Source organism: Rhinoraja longicauda, chromosome 2, assembly GCF_053455715.1.
Source record: "Rhinoraja longicauda isolate Sanriku21f chromosome 2, sRhiLon1.1, whole genome shotgun sequence".
Lineage (NCBI taxonomy): Eukaryota > Metazoa > Chordata > Chondrichthyes > Rajiformes > Arhynchobatidae > Rhinoraja > Rhinoraja longicauda.
This window is the reverse complement of record NC_135954.1, coordinates 27,187,859-27,205,700: the sequence shown is the minus strand read 5'-3', so window position 1 is coordinate 27,205,700 and position 17,842 is coordinate 27,187,859. Positions and strand designations below refer to the sequence as shown.

The 17,842-nt window shown below is 42.1% G+C and overlaps 1 protein-coding gene across 1 annotated transcript in view; it reads left to right on the top strand.

Moving 5' to 3' along the window:
• The window catches only part of LOC144602980 (myosin-IIIa-like), a 76,352-nt gene that overhangs the window by 17,238 nt on the left and 41,272 nt on the right, over nt 1-17,842 (top strand). Inside the window, exon 3 of the mRNA XM_078416107.1 lies at nt 2,425-2,559. Coding sequence (XP_078272233.1) covers nt 2,425-2,559 — 135 coding nt within the window. The remainder of the gene's footprint in view (nt 1-2,424; nt 2,560-17,842) is intronic.

Below are 17,842 nucleotides of genomic sequence, written 5' to 3'. Positions count from 1 at the left end.
ATTACAAGGTATACTGGCTACATACCACCATGGAAATTGAGTGTATCAAAAATTACTATTGTTTAGCTAAGTTTCCTTTCACTGCAGGAAGTCAAACCGAAGTTTGGTAAGGAACGCATTTGCATGCGCCTGATGTATAAAAAATTTATGAGAAACATACTCTTGGAATTGGAATAACATTAGCTCTTGTAGCAGACCCATTACAATATCTGTGTCTAGATTATCACAAAGTTGGAGTTGGTTAGTTTCCCTGTTCACAATATCAGTCTAGTAATAGAGCATGTAGCGATATCTGGAAGAAACATAGAAACATAGAAAATAGGTGCAGGAGTAGGCCATTCGGCCCTTCGAGCCTGCACCGCCATTCAATATGATCATGGCTGATCATCCAGCTCAATAGCCTGTGCCTGCCTTCTCTCCATACCCCCTGATCCCTTTAGCAAAAAGGGCCACATCTAACTCCCTCTTAAATATAGCCAATGAACTGGCCTCAACTACCTTCTGTGGCAGAGAATTCCACAGACTCACCACTCTCTGTGTGAAGAAATGTTTTCTCATCTCGGTCCTAAAAGACTTCCCCCTTATCCTTAAGCTGTGACCCCTGGTTCTGGACTCCCCCAACATCGGGAACAATCTTCCCACATCTAGCCTCTCCAACCCCTTAAGAATTTTATATGTTTCTATAAGATCCCCCCTCAGTCTTCTAAATTCCAGCGAGTACAAGCCCAGTCTATCCAGTCTTTCCTCATATGCAAGTCCCGCCATCCCAGGGATTAATCTGGTGAACCTTCTCTGTACTCCCTCTAAGGCAAGAACGTCTTTCCTCAGGTTAGGAGACCAAAACTGCACACAATACTCCAGGTGCGGTCTCACCAAGGCCCTGTACAACTGCAGCAGAACCTCCCTGCTCCTAAACTCAAATCCTCTTGCTATGAATGCCAACATACCATTCGCTTTCTTCACTGCCTGCTGCACCTGCATGCTTGCTTTCAATGACTGGTGCACCATGACACCCAGGTCACGTTGCATCTCCCCTTCTCCCAATCGGTCACCCTTCAGGTAATACTCTGCTTTCCTGTTCTTGCTGCCAAAGTGGATAACCTCACATTTATCTACATTATATTGCATCTGCCATGCATTTGCCCACTCGCCTAATCTATCCAAGTCACTCCTAGCATCCTCCTCGCAGCTAACACTGCCACCCAGCTTCGTGTCATCCGCAAACTTAGAGATGTTGCATTCAATTCCCTCGTCCAAATCATTAATATACACTGTAAATAACTGGGGTCCCAGCACTGAGCCTTGCGGTACCCCACTAGTCACTGCCTGCCATTCCGAAAAGGACCCGTTTATTCCTACTCTTTGCTTCCTGTCTGCCAGCCAATTTTCTATCCACCTCAAAACTGAAATGGGGAAGTAAAGGCAGATGCTACAGGTGGAGCTTTATCTGCACTGCTAGGCAATATCTGAAAATCGTACATCAGTCATATAAATATGGGGTGGGGGGAAATCAACGTTTAAAGCAATATTTAAAAGACATTTTCAGGACGGCACGGTGGCGCAGCGGTAGAGTTGCTGCCTTACAGCACCGGAGACCCAGGTTCATTCCCAACTACGGGTGCTGTCTGTACGGTGTATGTACATTCTCCCTGTGACTGCATGGGTATTTTTACCGAGATCTTTAGTTTCCTCCCACACTCCAAAGACGTTCAGGTTTGTAGCTTAATTGGCTTGGTGTATGTGTAAATTGTCCTTAGTGTGTGTAGGATAGTGTTAATGTGTGGGGATCACTGGTCAGCGCGGACTCGGTGGTCAAAGAGCCTGTCTCCACGCTTTATCTCTAAACTAAACAAAACATGTAGACAGGTACATGGATAGAATAATACATGGAAAGAGAGGTATATGGATCAACAGTGCAGCTTTGAATTGCATTAAAAACATCTATATGGGCAGAGGAATAATACTAATAAAGGTCAGGTATGAGATGGGTTGAATGAGTACAATTCTAGCAATAAACTGTCTAGATGACGTGGGAGGAGAATAGAAAGGTAAATGATGTGAGCATTCGTGGGAAGGTCAAGGAGGAGAATGAAGGACAATGATCCATTGTCACAGTTGCTCAAGCTGAAACTCGCGATCCCTATTGGATCATTCTCACTGTTGTAAGCGGAGCAAAGTTAGTTTGCCGGGTTTACAGCAGGGCAAGTAGTTGAGAGTCAACAGCAAACCCATGTAAAGAGAAGAATGGAGCAAAAGCAACATCTTCCTTGTGCTCAAACTTCAAAGTGGAAGCTGAGCTTTCAACGTTTGGAGACATGAAAAATTATTGTTTTTTAGATTTCCGCAGAAGAAAATAAGAAAATAACGTTGGGCAGATTTCACACAGAATTTTTCAAATGTGTTAATTATTTTTATTTACCTTAGGATATTGATGAAGAAATCGTGATTGAGTACAATATCCTCCAAGCGCTCTCAGATCATGAAAATGTTGTCAAGTTCTATGGAATGTACTATAAGAAGGATGTAAGGAATAAACATCAGCTTTGGCTTGTACTTGAGGTAAGAATTCTTGGGTTTATAGAAACTAATCCCTGATATTCTTTCCTGTTTGCAGCCCAATCTGAATTCCATGCTATTGATTGATTATATTTTATCTTAACAAGTATTGGTGTATAACCTATTGATTGATGTTGAGGAAAGCCATTCATTGCATTGGAGAAAGAATGAAAAATTATTCATAATACACTGGAATTTGCCATTCATGGATTTTTTTACATATAAATTGCTGTTAAATCAATAATTACTTGATTACAATGAAAACGATACAGCATTTAACTCTGATTATCAATTAGAATATTTCTACATCAAAATGTACAATAGTATTTTGTCATAATTGGTATGATAAAGAAACAAAGAAATAGTCAAAGCAAAATAAAAACATAGCTGTCTACAGGATAGTTCATCAAATTGCAATCATTTATTACCACTGTGATTCACCAGAATATGTCCACATGATTCACAGAAAATATCCATGTCATTCGAAGAAAGTGTTCATCAGAATGTTTCCAAGTCATTCATGCCCTTGCCATTTATAAAATAATCATGCAAATAGTATTTTAATTCTTGTACTCATTGCAATAAATTTCAGTACAATTGATCTATTTCTGACCTTCACTTTCTAATCTTTTGTTGATCATCATATCATCATATCATATATCTACAGCCGGAAACAGGCCTTTTCGGCCCTCCAAGTCCGTGCCGCCCAGTGATCCCCGTACATTAACACTATCCTACACCCACTAGGGACAATTTTTACATTTACCCAGCCAATTAACCTACATACCTGTACGTCTTTGGAGTACAGTTTAGAGATTTTTAGTTTAGAGATACAGTGGGGAAACAGGCCCCTTTGGCCCACCGAGTCCACAACGACCAGCGATCCCCGCACATTAACACTATCCTACACTAGGGACAATTTATTCATTTACACCAAGCCAATTAACCTACAAACCTATACATCGAAAACCAAAATTCTCGGAGAAAACCCACAAAGGTCACGGGGAGAACGTACAAACTCCATACAGACAGCACCATGGGTCTCTGGCACTGTGAACTCTGTAAGGTAGCAACTCTAACGCTGCGCCACCATCCCACCAGCAACTAACCTTTGCTTTTGTAGATTTTTAACAACCCATTGTTTATTGAACTGTATCAGTCAATTTCTTTGTACTTCTTTATGTTAAAAAAAATCTTCATAACTTCAAAATGTTTAATCTCCTTCACTTGAAAGAGAACATAAAAGGATTTTGTAGAACTTTGATAGCACATTGAATGCAATTATCATACAACCTAAATTCAAGGGCTATTCTTGCTTTATAATTCGGCACATTTAAGCTAATTGTGATTTGATGAGCACTGTTTGTGCAATCATAGCCTGTTGTGTGGAGCTGCAGCAGAAAACAAAGCTTCAGATACTGTCCCTTAATAAGCTATTTTCCGTGGTTACATATAATTGCACAAACACAAAGCAACGGACCGAAAAGTGCAGAGCTGCAGCTGCTGGAAATCTGAAATAATAAGATCAGACAACATCTAAGGTGAGAGCAACTAAGTTAACATTTCTGGTCAATTACGTTTCATTAGAACTTGGCAAAGTTGTGAAACAGGTATGTTTAACTGGCAGGGAAGTGGGTGTAGTGACGAGAACAGAGAGCATGTCTGTAATAGGGTGGAGACCAAGGAAGATGGTAAAGCAAATGATGATGGTACCAGAGGAAAGAGGATGTGTGTTTGTTAATTACAAATTACCTACAGGAAGATGTCTACAGAAGCAGATGAATCCAATGTTCAAAAGACTCTGGATCAGTTCCTGTGGTCTGGAGGTAGCTAATATAACCACTTTTTAAGAAAGGAGGGGGAGAGAAAACATGGAATTATAGACCAGGTAGTTTTACATCGGTAGTGGGGAAGATGCTTGAGTCGATTATTAAAGATGTAATAGCAGCGCATTTGGAAAGCAGTGACAAGATCGGTCAAGGTCAGCATGGGTTTATGAAGGGGAAATCATGCTTGGCGAATCCTCTGGAAATTTTTGAGGATGTAACAAGTAGAATGGATAAGGGAGACCTAGTGGAAGTGATGTGTACCTGGACTTTCAAAAAGCCTTTGACAAGAATTTAGTGTGCAAAATTAGAGCACATGGTATTGAGGGGTAGGGTACTGACATGGATAGACAACTGGTTGGCAGACAGGAAGCAAAGTGTTGGAATTAACGGGTCCTTTTCAGAATGGCAGGCAATGACTAGTGGGGTGCTCTGTGCTGGGACCCCAGTTATTTAAAATATATATTAACAATTTAGATGAGGGAATTAAATGTAACATCAAGTTTGTGGATGACACACAGCTGGGTGGCAGTGTGAACTGCGAGGCGAATGCTGTGAGGCTGCAGGGTGACTTGGATAGGTTAGGTGAGTGGGCAGATACATGGCAGATGCAGTATAATGTGGATAAATGTGAGGTTATCCACTTTCGTGGCAAGAACAGGAAGGCAGATTATTATCTGAATGGTGTCAGATTAGGAAAAGGGGAGATATAACGAGACCTGGGTGTGCTTGTACATCAGTCACTGAAAGTAAGCAAGCAGGTACAGCAGGCAATGAAGAAAGCTAATGGCATGTTGGCATTCATTGCGAGAGGATTTGAGTTTAGGAGCAGGAAGGTCCTACTGCAGTTGTACAGAGCCCTGGTGAGACCGCAGCGCACCTGGTGAGTATTGTGTGCAATTTGATCCACTAATTTGAGGAAGGACATTATTGCTATTGAGGGAGTGCAGTGTAGGATCACCAGGTTAATTCCCGGGATGGCGAGACTGACATATGATGAAAGAATGGGTCGACTGCGCTTGTATTCACTGGAATTTAGAAGGGTGAGAGGGGATCTTATAGAAACATATAAAATTCTTAAAGGATTGGACAGGCTAGATGCAGGAAAAATGTTCCTGATGTTGGGGGAGTCCAGAACCAGGGGTGACAGTTTAAGAATAAGAGGAGACCATTTAGGACTGCGACGAGGAAAAACTATTTCACCCAGAGAGTTGTGAAACTGTGGAATTCTCTGCCACAGAAGCCAGTGGAGGCCACTTCACTGGAAGTTTTTAAGAGAGAGTTAGGTTTAGCTCTTAGGGCTAAATGAATGAAGGAATATGGGGAAAAAGCAGGAACGGAGTACTCATTTTAGATGATCAGCCATGATCATATTGAATGGCGGTGCTGGCTTGAAGGGCCGAATGGCCTACTCCTGCACCTATGTTTCTATGTTTGTATGTTTCAAATCAACAACGAGACGCACCCTGGCCACTCCCACTTTTTCCCTTTCCCATCTGGGAAAAGGTATAGAAGTGTGAAGATGCAGACCTCCAGATTCAGGGACAGTTTCTTCCCAGCTGTTTTCAGGGAACTGAATCATCCTACCACAACCAGAGTGCAGTGCTGAATTACTATCTACCTCATTGGTGACCCTCGGACTATCTTTGATCAGACTTTAGGCTTTACCTTGCACTAAACGTTATTCACATTATGCTGTGCACTTTAAGTGACTCGACTGTAATCACGTATAACTTTGTTACTTTTTGTAAACAAACATCTGCAGTTCCTTGTGTTGTCATGATTTTAGCTACACTGTATTTTTATTTGCTTCTACAAACATTTTAATTGCTTAACTTGACTGACTATTAATGTTTTTCAGCTCACAAATTAAGTTTTAATCAATTGGAAATTACTGGCAGAAAACTGTATCTGTACCGATACTGTTTTTTTCATCAAAAATGTACTTTACTCCTGATTTTCCAATTTTATTTATTTATTTATTTTTGCTATCCACTTTGCTGCTGTAACCCTGCAAATGTCCCTGTTCTGGGACAAATAAAGGATTATTATTATTATTATTATTATTATTATTTAAAATTCATTGGGAATATTACAGGTAATCTCAATGAGAAGCCAATTATCATCGGCATGAAATCTAGGAAAAACAATACGATTTATACCTGTTTTGGAAAATTAAGTTAACGAGAACGAATAACATCACATTTTTGTCTTTATTTATTACAAAAGTTGCTTTTGCAAAGGAAGCTTTATTTTTTAAATCAGAGGATTATTCCGTTTTTTTGCAACATCGCTAATAAATTTAAATTATCAAGCAATAATCTAATGTGCTAGATATCAATGTTTAAAGCTACATGGGGCAGTGTACAATCAGGGAACAGAATGGAGCAAATGTTTTGAAAACATATTTATTCGTGGGATTTAGGTTATTGTGCTTAATTGTTACTTAATTGAGGCCTCAGCTATAGCAAGATGTTGAGCAGGCTCAGACTTTATTCTTTGGAGCACAGGAAGATGAGGGTAATCTTATAGGGGTGTACAAAATCATGAAGGAATAGATCGGGTAGACGTACCGAGTCTCTTGCCCAGAGTAGGGGAATTGAGAACCAGTGGACATAGGTTTAAGGTAAGGGAGAAAGATTTATTAGGAAACTGAGAGGTAACTTTGTCACGCAAAGGGTGGTAGGTTATGGAATGAGCTGCCGGAGGAGGTAGTTGAGCCAGGTACTATTGCAATGTTTAAGAAGCATTTAGACTGGTACATGGAAAGGTTTAGAGGGATATGGGCCAAATCCAGTCAGGTGAGACTAGTGTAGATGTGACATGTTGACCGGTGTGGGCCGAAGGGCCTGTTTCCACTCTGTAAGACTCATATCATATCATATATATACAGCCGGAAACAGGCCTTTTCGGCCCTCCAAGTCCGTGCCGCCCAGCGATCCCCGTACATTAACACTATCCTACACCCACTAGGGACAATTTTTACATTTACATTTACATTTACCCAGCCAATTAACCTACATACCTGTACGTCATTGGCAATAAGAACTGAGAGTGATGTAAAATGGGCTTTCTTTTTATGAACACTCAGTCTGTGCTTGGGTCCAACTTGATTGTGTTGGTCGCCAACTAGTGTTCTCGGGAGAATGATCATCCAGCTACAATGCGTTGGCAGCCTGTACCACCTTTGTAGATGGTACACACTGCAACCACTGTGCACCTGTGGTAGAAGAAATGAATTGTTTAAGAAGATAGATACAATGCGTTGGCAGCCTGCACCACCTTTGTAGATGGTACACACTGCAGCAACGTTACACCTATGGTAGAAGAAATAGATTGTTTAGGAAGATAGATAGGGCATTACATGTGGACTGTTTTTTTTTCCCAAATGGTGTTGAGTTTCCTGAGTTTGCTGGAGCTGCACTCATTCAAGCAAGTGGAGAGTATTCTGTCATGATCTTGGTTTGTGTTTTATGGAACTATTATAGAATATCTCAAGGGAAGCTTCTCGCTGAAGGATTCCCAGCCTCTCATCAATAGTGACCTCAGGATGTTCAACAATGAAAATGCCATTGAAAGTCAAGGATAGATGATTAGATTATTGTTGTCTGGCAGTTCTTGCACAAGTATTTACTTGCCAGTTATCAGCCCATGCATCACGATTGTCCAGGTTTTGCCGCATGCAGAAGTGGACAACTTCATTTACTAAGAAGTGAATGGAAGAAAAAAACATGATACAAACATCACGGAACATTCCCACTTCTTACCTTATGATGTAAAGAAGGTCAAGGAAGGAAGGTCTAAAGCAGCTGAAGATGGTTGACCCTACGTCCCGACGACAACCCCAACCCTGAATCTGGGCCTGGTTTGATTGACCTACAACAACTCCAACCATCCTCCTTTGCCCAAAGAATGCGTTGTAGTGCTTTCCACCTGATGCCTGTTGACTTCAATTCTACCAGAACTGTTTGAAGTCTCAATGAGATGGTTCTTTGATGTCAAGGGCAATCACTTTCATTTCAGCGCCAAAATTTAGCTCCTTTGCTCCATGTTTAGATGGAGATTTTTAGGGCGGCACGGTGGCGCAGCGGTAGAGTTGCTGCCTTACAGCGAATGCAGCGCCGAAGACTCAGGCTCGATCCTGACTACGGGCGCCGCCTGTACAGAGTTTGTACGTTCTCCCCGTGACCTGCGTGGGTTTTCTCCGAGATCTTCGGTTTCCTCCCACACTCCAAGGACGTACAGGTATGTAGGTTAATTGACTGGGTAAATGTAAAAAATTGTCCCTAGGGGTGTGTAGGATAGTGTCAATGTGCGGGGATCGCTGGGCGGCGCGGACTCGGTGGGCCGAAGGGCCTGTTTCCGCGCTGTATCTCTAAATCTAAATCTAAATTTAAATCTAAAATCTAGACAAGACTTTGATGCGGTTTGGAACTGAGTGATGTTGGTTAGACACAAACTGGATATCTTCAAGAAGGTTATTGCAGAATAAGTTCCACATGACAGCACTATTGGCGACCTTTCATCACTTGCTGATGATTGAGAGCTTATCGATTGGACAATAGGCAAGTAGCTTGCATTTGTTTCCCCGTTTTGTCAACAGGATACTGCTGGATAATGTTTCAGATTGTTGGGTGAATGCAAACATTTAACTGATGTTACAACAGCTGAACATGGAGATGAATTCTTCACCCTTATCTTTGGCACTCACGAGCTTTCAGGTCTTTACTCCTCAGAGCTGGTTGAGGCAGGGTTTGAACACGTTACATTTTATCTCAGATAGGAATGCCAGCCAGAAAATTTAAAGTTCATTCATCCTTTAAGACTATCAAACCGTTAAAAGCCTTTCGGCAAGAGCCACCTGGCTGATCGAAACCTCCTACTAAACGCCTTGCACACTTAAGGGCCTGTCCCAGTTACGCGATTTTTAAGGCGACTGTCGGCGAGTGTCAAAGTCATAGCAGATCGCCGAAATTTTCTTTTATCCTACGACAATGACCACGACAATGCCGAGTCAGGTCGATACAAGTTACTTTTTTTGTGAAACTAGCACCTGGCTAAGAGATTATCGTCTTTGGAGAGTGTGTGCCGCACTATGGCATCGTCAAAACATCATCTTGTTAATGATTGAGAATAGATTTTTTGTCATAATTAACTGAACTTAATCTGATTTGCTTTCCCTGGGCCATAGATACCAACTGCATTGTACCATGCAGTCGGGTAAATGCCAGTGTTGTAAATATACTGCTATTCCAATATATTTGTAACACTGGCATCAACCCGACTCGTGCCACAGCTAGCTCTGGAACACAGATCTTCAGCACTGGTGCCAAGATATCATTGGTTCGATATGCCATAAATTGCAATCGACAGGATTACTTATCCTATTTTCTTGAAAGGTTGTAGTGAGAACAAATATGTAGGAAGGTGATTTTTTAACTCTTGACGCATCACATCAAATTGCAGTCCATTTAATATAGTTTATTTCCACTGGTGGTCTTTCCGCCAACTGGTTAGCACGTAAAAGCTTTTCTCTGTACTGAACTAAATGATAGTTTGTCAAACTGACAAGAACTCAAAGGGGTTAGGGACAGCACAGTGGAACAGCTGGAACAGCTGCTGCCTAACAGCGCCAGAGACCAGGGTTGGATGTTGACCACAGCTGCTGTCTGTGTGGAGATTGCACATTCTCCTATGATCTTGTTTCCTTCAACATCCTAAAGACATGCGAGTTTGTAGGTTAATTGGCCTCTGTAAATTGCCCCTAATGTGTGGTGAGTGAATGCAAAAGTGGGATTGCATGGAATTAGTGTGATCAGGTGATGGATAGTCGGCATGTTTTCAGTGGGCAAAAGGGCCTGTTCTGTGCTAAATCTTTTATTTCACATATCAAGGGCAAAATTGTGTGCGTGGAGGCCTCCTCTACTCTGAGAAAAGTGACCTTGGGGAAATTGGGCTCCATTAGGAATGTGATGGGATGGGTAGACCTGCAGATACAGACTGGAGACTGGGCCATGAGAAGCATCCTTGCAGCTGCAGACCAAAGTAAGGATAGTTTTTGATTTACCTGTTTGCCAGTTTTCTTCCTCCCCACTGGTACTAACTGTGGGACACCAAAATAACTCAGAAGTCCTAAGGACATTATTAGCACCAAAGCAGTGCGGAAAGAATTTAAAAGGAAGTAACGGAGGTATAGACTAAAGTTAATTGGCAGAAGGATGAGAGGAGAGCACACTAAATTTTACTAAATGTGTCGTGAGGAACTCGTTGCCTGAAAAGATAGTGAAGGCAAAAATTGTTAGCACATTTAAACATTGGCCACTTGAACCACAAGATTACGGACTAAGGGCTGGGAACTGGGATAACCCAATGTATATTGTGGATCAGCACAAACCTGATGGACCAAATGACCTCCTTCTATGTAGTTTAATTTGATTATCTTATGATTTTCTCAAATCTTCTCTTGAAACATCAATGTTCTCTTATAATATACCAGCTGATGCCTAAGTACAATATAATATACCAGCTGATGCCTAAGTACAATTCAAATTCACAATGATAGATTGGGAGTTATCCCACTCAATCCGCCTCCACTTCCAGCTGGGATGAAGGATAAAGGATCAAGGATGACATTACCCACCCTGTGCAGTTTTGTTGGCGTACCAGATCTGTAGCAGATTAACTGCCCGATCAACACGGCAAAGAGATGAAAAAGTGGCTGATCCTCTGATCCAAGATGGCTTCCAAGCCAGGCGACACTTTGTGTGCTGGTCACAGAAGTGGATCTGCAATCACACATTACAATTGCTCCACTCTTTTAAATCTCTACTCCAACAACAGGATTTATTACTATAACTATGCTCTTCTTAATATTCACGTTATTCACTTCATCATGCAACAGTACACTGTGGACGGTTTGAATGTAATCATGTTTTGTCTTTCCGTTGACTCATTAGCATGCAACAAAAGCTTTTCACTGTACCTCGGTACACGTGACAATAAACTAAACTAAACTAAACTAAATTAGACTAAAGCTTTCTTCCATTTTGTGCCTGTGCTGAAGTTTAGTTTTGTCAGTATTATACCATAAAACACCAGCTCTCTGGATTGCGTAGGGTTTAATGTTCACAGAATATAAACTAGGCTGGTGCTCACTGAGGCAAGAGCCTGGCAATGGAACATTTCACGTCATTAATGACCCATGGCTGATGTCCTGTGTGACATGCCTCACAGTTGGGTTGGAACTACGTCATTACAGTGAAGGCTATCAATGAGACTGTCATTGCAGCCATGTGTGTCTACGCTGCCCTTGACTACAAGGAAAGTCCTTGAGCACCCCCAGCTGCTTTGTGGTGTTTGAAATCCTTGCCTGAAATTGTTCAGCTGTATCATGATGCAAAAGACTCATGGCTGATTCACAGTAGCTTTGCTGTTCAGTCGTTGAGATTAGATTTATCAACAGAAGACTTCAGAAACCTGGTTAACAGTCATTCAGATAACAGGTAACAGTGGAGAATATTCCCAAATACAATTTTGTAATGGTCAGAATGTGTATGTTAATAAAGTATGAAGTTAAATGTATTTATTTAAAAAATCAGGAGAATTTTGAGGTGAAAACAAATATTTTCCTCACAATTTTTCGCCATCAGATGATAGATCATAGATCACAGATCAGTGCAGCACAGCCCACAACATCCATGCTGTACATGATGCCAAGTAAAACTAATCTCTTTGCCTGCACATGATCCACATCTCACCATTCCCTACATATCCATATGCCTATGTATAAACCTCTTAAATGCCACAATCATCTCTGCCCCCAATGCCACCCCTGGTAGCACTTTCCAGGCACCCACCACCTCTTATTTAAAAGGACTTTTACGGGTGGCACAGTGGAGTAGCGGTGCCTAACGGTGTCTTAGTCGCTGCCTAACAGTGCCAGAGACCCGGGTTCGAACCTGCCTATGGGTGCCATCTGTATGGAGTGTGTTCATTATCCCTGTGACCTGCATGCGTTTTCTCTGGGATCTCCGGTTTCCTCCCACACTCCAAAGACATACAGGTTTGTAGGTTAATTGGCTTGGTATCATTGTAAAGTGTCCCTAGTGTGTGTAGATTAGTGTTAGTATGCGGGGATCACTAGTCGGCACGGACTCGGTGGGCAGAAGGGCCTGTTTCAGCGCTGTATCTCTAAACTAAACTAAACTCGCCCTGCACATCGCCCTTAATCGTTGTCCCTCTCACCTTACATATGCCCACAAATCTTTGACATCTCCACCCTAGAAAAAGGTCCTGGCTGTCTATGCCTCATAATTTTATATACTTCTGTTAAGTCTCCCCTCAACCCCCAACGCTCAGAGAAAACAATCCAAGTCTGTCTAACCTCTCCTTATAGCTATTTCCCTCCAATCCAGGCAGCATTCTGGTAAACATCACCTGTACCCCATCCAAAGCCTTCACATCCTTCCCACGTTGGGGTGACCAGAACTGCATACAACACTCTAAATGTGGCCTAACCAAGGTTGAATAAAGTTGCAAGAAGACTTCCTGATTCTTATGCTCAATGCCTTGACCGATGAAGGCAAGCAAACCCTATGCCTTTTTTTTTACCACTTTCAGTTGTCTGGGTAATCTGAGTAAAATATTTAATTGGAAATGAGGAAGGGAAATCAAATCATCAGTTCATTTCTATCCTAACTTACAGTTTTGATAAAGGCTGAGGATTGGGTTCTTTGGAGAATTACGTCTTTCAGGATTAATCATAAAATTATAAAATCTATTTTCTAAATCAGCAGTGAAGTGGTTGCTTTGATTGAACAAGGCTCTCAGCCATGATAAACATCCTAGTGGAAGAAAGTAAGCATAGAGGATTTTTTGCAAACCCCATTTGCTGCAGGGTGAATTACTTTAACATACTAATGTATTCCAAGTGCAAGCCGTCTTGTGCTTGACAGTAGTAAGCAGAGTCCATGCATTGCCGATTAATCCCTGAGGATTTCACTTTATTGTTCAATCAGCCTATTCCAATGACAGTCACTGCTTGAAATCGCTGCTCCCCTTAGCACTTGCTATCTTTATGATGTAAAAATGGCACACATTAAGTGTTCACATTAAGTGAACATTCCACATTTTGAAGCCAAATGCAAACTTGTTTGAAACAAAATGTAGACAAAGGGAACTACAGATGTTGGTTCACAAAAAAACCCACAAAGTGACAGCCTTTGCTTCTTGGGCTCCTTACAATGAAATTGGGCTAGGGACAAAAGGAACTGCAGATGCTGGTTTACAAGATAAAACATAAAGTGCTGGCATGATCCAGCAGGACAGGCAGGTTGCTTATCCATGTTCTCCATCTCTGGAGAACATGAATAGGCAACGTTTCTGGTCAGAATGCTTTCTGAGACTCTGATGAAGATTCCCAACCTGAAACAACCTGAAAAAGCGGTGCTGGCTCGAAGGGCCGAATGGCCTACTCCTGCAACTATTGTCTGTCGTCTATTGTCTATTGAAACATCACCAATCCATGTCGTCCTGAGATGCTGCAGGAAATTGATGCAAGCTCTTACCCTAGTTCTCTCTTCCCCACCTGTTCTCCCCCTGCACCCCCCTCCCTCCCTCCCTCTTTGTCCAGGCTCCTTCCACTCTCCTCTTTCAGTCTTGATCGAAAATATCAACTGTCCACTTCTCTCCACAGAAGCCAAACACCCATTGTGTTCCTCCAGTGGGTTTTTTTTGTTGCTGATAACAAATAATCCTCACTCACTGCAGTTTAAATCAAGAAACTGTGAATTATGTGTAAGGTTAAGAAAGTATATCAATGTGCACATGTTTTAAACACTTTCAACCATGACCAGGGCAAATTGGTGCAAAGTGGACATTTTATTTACAATTTTGCCATTTTATGTAGCAAAAATAACATTGAGGATATCAACCTTTGTCCTTGGTAGAAGAAATTGGATGAACTACAGATGATGCCAAATTGAAATTCTCCCACGTTCTTTCAAATATCTGTCTTAAAGTGCGGTGATATGCAATCAATGTGAATAATGCCATCACTGCCGAAACACATTGCTGTTTGTGATGCAGTTTACAGGTAATACTTACTGGATATGAGATTACAACATAAGGCTAGATATAATTTACAATTTAACACACTTGTCCCAAACTGTGTATCTGGCCTGAGGCACATGTGGGAAATGAAAGTAATGTATTAAATCAGAAGGGGAGAGTTTAAATCATATTGCTGGGCAGAATATCTGTGGCTTTTTTGTCTGTCTCAGTTGACTTGTTTTTGCTTTGGGGTTGATTGCTATTGACACAGAGGAAAAATTACATTGTTTATGCTCTCATCAACTTTCACTTTGCTGCTGATGGCAAGGTTTACCGAAATGACGAGAAAAATGCCCTGTGAATGACATAGGTGAATTTCATCTGCTTAAGGCAAATAATTAGTGATGTAACACTGAAGCAGAGAGCGGACCATGTTTTAACTTTCCGCAGTGACGTTGTGGGAGGCAGAGAACAACTTTGAATGCCTTTGATGGAAATGCACATGGCATTTCTTCACCAGCATGTGTTTTATTGTTGCTGACCTCTGGCAGTGTTTCTTTACCAGCCCTTCTGATGAATGTGACGTCCATTAACTGTTTCTTTCTCCCTGGATAATCTGCCACACCTCCCCTTCCTCGCCTCTATGAGTAGCTCCATAACCTTGTCTGCCTCTCCGGTAGTGATTGTGGGTGTGAGCATTTCACCCTGCCCCAATATTTGCTTAAATTATGTAGCAAATATAAGTTACAACTGAATAGCATATAGTTACGGATTTAAAACAGAACCGATTGATTGGATTGAACGATTAATATGCATTCAATGATCAATAATTCTGCCGGCAAAATAAGGTATTTTACAAGGATTGATTCTGGCAAAAAGGAATGTCACGTACACAAGTTCATCCGGTGTGGGAGCAGAATTAGGCCATTCGGCCCATCAGGTCAACTCCACCATTCAATCATGGCTGATCAATCTTTCACTCTCAACCCCACTCTGCTACCTTCTCCCCGTAACTCCTGACATCCGTACTAATCAATGTTAGTTTCTTCAAGGTGCTCCAGCTTCCTCACCAATCACAAAGACACACTGACTCTCTCCACCACTCTGTGAGGTTGACTGCAATTATAGAACGTAGTTGGTAGGTTAATTGGGTTACGAACACTCTCCTCCGCCTGCCGGGATTTGTCCCCGCAATTAACAACTTCTCTTTTGTCTCCTCTCGCTTTCTTCAAGTCAAAGGTGTAGCCATGTCGAGCAATCCTTCTTCCATCACGTCACGTGATGCAGACATTTACTGAAGGGAAAGATAACTGCCCATGGTATCATCTCTAAATGTCAGAATTCATATCCAGCACCTGGCACTTGGGCTCGAGAATAGAGCAGCCCCTCTGGAGGGTGAAGAAAAATATTTCTCTTTAGTGGTTGTTATGAAGCTTTAAAATACGTTTTTTTTTAAAAGAAAAGGTCCTTGGAGGAGAGTAAAACTTGTTTGTGCTGCATACGTCAGCCCTTGTCCTTCTACTGGAAACATTGCCAAAAAACTCAGAGCGTCAAATAACGAAATGGAACTATTAAATATCCATCTATTTTTAGATTGTTTTTGCAGTGATGGTTGCTGCTGCAGGATGCTGTTTCATAATGAAGTACATTTTCAACACTGTATGATAATTAAGATAATTATCACAAACAGACCCTAATGGATCCATCAAGCAATGTCTTTATGTGTAATCACTCAATTTTGCATAAATGAATGTTGTGACAATTTGGAAGCTACAATTGTATTATTCAAGTTGAGAAACATTCTGTGCATTTGCAAATACAACAGGCTGAATCTTATTTACCAAAGGGATCAGCTGGGGTCATGGCAGCGGTTGAATGGCAGCAATATGATAAATTCCCCCAAACCGTCAACATCCAACCTTGTCAGAAGTGGGACAGGATTCAAGTAGCCAATCATTCCACAGGCAGCAGCTTGATCTTCTCATATTATCATGAGGTTTGCCTTCATTTTAATTGTCTATTTTTAGCCGCAGTTGGATGGTTTCCCAGTTCTCAGGAAAACTAACAGCTGAAACCAAGAGAGAAGGGGTGAAGCTAGGAGGGCAGCACGGTGGCACAGCTGGTCGAGGCACCGTCGTACTGCACTGGTGACCCATGTTTGATCCTGATCTCTGATCCTATCTGTATGTTTGCATGTTCCCACTGTGATGATGTGTGTTACTTCAAGGAGCTCCAGTTTCCTCCCAAATCACAAAGATGCACTGACTCGCTTTCTAACTCTGTGAGGTTGAATGTAATTATAGAACGTAGTTGGGGGGTTAATTGGGTTACTAACACTCTCCTCCGCCTGGCGGGGTTTGTTTTCACCATCAACAGCTTCTGTTTTGCCTCCTCTCACTTGCTTTAAGTCAAAAGTGTAGCCATGAGCACTTGCTCGGGCCCAAGCTATACCTGCCTTTTTATTGATTACTTTGAACAGTTCTTCCAAACATACACTAGCACCATCCCTGAACTCTTCATCTACTTCATCTGCTTTGGGGCTGCGTTCTGCACCCATGCAGAAATCATTCATTTTATTACCGCTAACTTTCAACCTGCCCTCAAATTCACTTGGACTATCGCTGACAACTCTATCCCCTTTCTTGAACTCTCTGTCTCCATCATAGGGGACAGACTATTGACTTACATCTACCGGAAATCCACCAACTCGCACATTTATCTGGACTACACTTCCTCCCACCCTGTCTCTTGCAAATCGCTATCCCCTACTCTCAATCTCATACGAGATGCCCTCTTTAGTAAATGTGATTTCCTCCCTTCTGTCATTGATGGATCCTTCACCCGCATCTCCTGTGTGTCCCGCAACCCGTCCCCCCGTACAGAAAAAGGATGGAGTTCCCCTGGTCCTCAGCTTTCACCCCACCAGCCGTCACATCCAACACTTCATTCTCCCACCTCCAACGTGATACCGCCACCAGTCATAGCTTCCCATCCCCACTCCTTTACGTCTTCTGCACAGACCACTCCCTCCGCAACTCCTTGGTTCACTCATTCCTTCCAACCCAAATCACCCCCTCCCCACGTACTTTACCCTGCAAACGCAGGAGATGTAGCACCTGTCCCTACACCCCCCCCCCTCACATCCATCCAGTGAAACAGAGATTCATATGCCCCTCCTCGAACCTCATCTACTGCATCCGGTGTTCCCGATGTGACCACCTTTACTTTGGCGATACCAAGCATAGGCAAGTCAAGAGTTTTGCCGCCGATCACTTGCGTTCGGTCCGCCATAGCCTACTGGATCTCTTGGATACTAACCATTTTACCTTTTCTTTCTCATTTCCAAACTGATCTTTCTGCCCTAGACCTCCTCCATTGCCAGAGTTGAGGCCACAGGCAAACTGTAGGGA